At 49.6% G+C, this 2,500-nt stretch overlaps 1 protein-coding gene across 1 annotated transcript in view; it reads left to right on the forward strand.

Moving 5' to 3' along the window:
- The window catches only part of LOC124020028 (protein CLEC16A-like), a 103,788-nt gene that overhangs the window by 43,845 nt on the left and 57,443 nt on the right, over positions 1-2,500 (forward strand). The window contains 1 exon segment of the mRNA XM_046335448.1: positions 1,260-1,355. Within this exon segment, the coding sequence (XP_046191404.1) occupies positions 1,260-1,355 (96 nt within the window).

The following is a 2,500-nucleotide window of genomic DNA, read 5'->3' on the forward strand; positions in this document are numbered from 1 at the left end:
ACACCTCACCTCATCACACCTCACCTCATCACACCTCACCTCATCACACCTCACCTCATCACACCTCATCACACCGCTTCACATCACACCTCACCACACCTCACCTCATTACACCACACCACACCTCATTACACCACACCACACCTCACCACATCACACCTCACCTCATCACACCTCACCTCACCTCATCACACCCCACCTCACCTCACCTCATCACACCCTCACACCTCACCTCACCTCATCACACCTCTTCACACCACACCTCACCTCATCACACCTCACCTCACCTCATCACACCCCATCACCTCACCTCACCTCATCACACCTCATCACACCTCACCTCATCACACCTCATTACACCTCACCACACCTCATCACACCGCTTCACACCACACCTCATCACACCTCACCTCATCACACCTCACCTCATCACACCTCATTACACCTCACCCCACCTCATCACACCGCTTCACACCACACCTCATCACACCTCACCTCATCACACCTCACCACACCTCATCACACCTCACCTCATCACACCTCACCTCACCTCATCACACCTCACCTCACCTCATCACACCTCATCACACCTCATCACACCTCATCACACCGCTCCACACCTCATTACACCGCTTCATACCTCTTCACACCTCATCACACCTCACCTCATCACACCTCACCTCATCACACCTCACCTCATCACACCTCACCTCATCACACCTCACCTCATCACACCTCACCTCATCACACCTCACCTCATCACACCTCACCTCACCTCACCTCTCACCTCACCTCACCTCATCACACCGCTTCATACCTCTTCACACCTCATCACATCACACCTCATCACACCTCTTCACATCACACCTCATCACACCTCTTCACATCACACCTCATCACACCTCTTCACATCACACCTCATCACACCTCTTCACATCACACCTCATCACACCTCTTCACATCACACCTCATCACACCTCTTCACATCACACCTCATCACACCTCTTCACATCACACCTCATCACACCTCTTCACATCACACCTCATCACACCTCTTCACATCACACCTCATCACACCTCTTCACATCACACCTCATCACACCTCACCACACTTCACCTCACCTCTCCTCATCACACCTCACCTCACCTCTCTTCACCTCACCACACCTCTCCTCACCTCACCTCTCTTCACCTCACCTCACCTCTCTTCACCGTAGGGAAACTGTATATGAACGTTGTTATCTTTGTTGGGTCTCAAGGTGTTTCTCATCATCCACTACCAGCCGCTGGTCAACTCTCTGGCTGAAGTCATCTTCAACGGAGACCTCTCTGTCTTCACACAGCACAAAACCACAGTGAGTACACACACACACACACACACACACACACACACACACACACACACACACACACACACACACACACACACACACACACACACACACACACACACACACATACAGTGACCTTCGGAAAGTATTCAGACCCCTCAACTTTGTCCAGGTTTTGTTTTGTTACAGCCCATAATGACATCACAATACCCCATAATGACATCACAATACCCCATAATGACATCACAATACCCCATAATGACATCACAATACCCCATAATGACATCACACTACCCCATAATGACATCCCAATACCCCATAATGACATCCCAATACCCCATAATGACATCCCAATACCCCATAATGACATCCCAATACCCCATAATGACATCCCAACACCCCATAATGACATCCCAACACCCCATAATGACATCACAATACCCCATAATGACATCACACTACCCCATAATGACAAAGCTAAAACAGAAATATCACATTTACATAAGTATTCAGACCCTTTACTCAGTACTTTGTTGAAGCACCTTTAGCAGCGATTACAGCCTAGAGTCTTCTTGGGTTTGACGCTACAATCTTGGCACACCTGTATTTGGGGAGTTTCTCCCATTCTTCTCTGCAGATCTTCTCAAGCTCTGTCAGGTTGGATGGGGAGCGTCGCTGCACAGCTGTTGTCAGGTCTCTCCAGAGATGTTCGATCGGGTTCAAATCCGGGCTCTGGCTGGGCCACACTCAAGGACATTCAGAGATTTGTCCTGAAGCCATTCCTGCGTTGTCTTGGCTGTGTGTTTAGGGTCGTTGTCCTGTTAGACTGGGGCGAAGGTTCACTTTCTGAGTTCCTGAGCGCTCTGAAGCAGGTTTTTTATCAAGAATCTCTGTACTTTGCTCCGTTCATCTTTCCCTCGATCCTGACTAGTCTCCCAGTCCCTGCAGCTGAAAAACATCCCCACAGAATGATGCTGCCACCACCATGCTTCACCGTAGGGGTGGTGCCAGGTTTCCTCCAGACGTGACGCTTGGCATTCAGGCCAAAGAGTTCAATCTTGGTTTCATCAGACCAGAGAATCTTGTTTCTCGTGGTCTGAGAGTCTTTAGGTGCCTTTTGGTAAACTCCAAGTGGGCTGTCATGTGCCTTTTACTGAGGAGTGACTTCC

Source organism: Oncorhynchus gorbuscha, unplaced genomic scaffold (genome assembly GCF_021184085.1).
Source record: "Oncorhynchus gorbuscha isolate QuinsamMale2020 ecotype Even-year unplaced genomic scaffold, OgorEven_v1.0 Un_scaffold_749, whole genome shotgun sequence".
Lineage (NCBI taxonomy): Eukaryota > Metazoa > Chordata > Actinopteri > Salmoniformes > Salmonidae > Oncorhynchus > Oncorhynchus gorbuscha.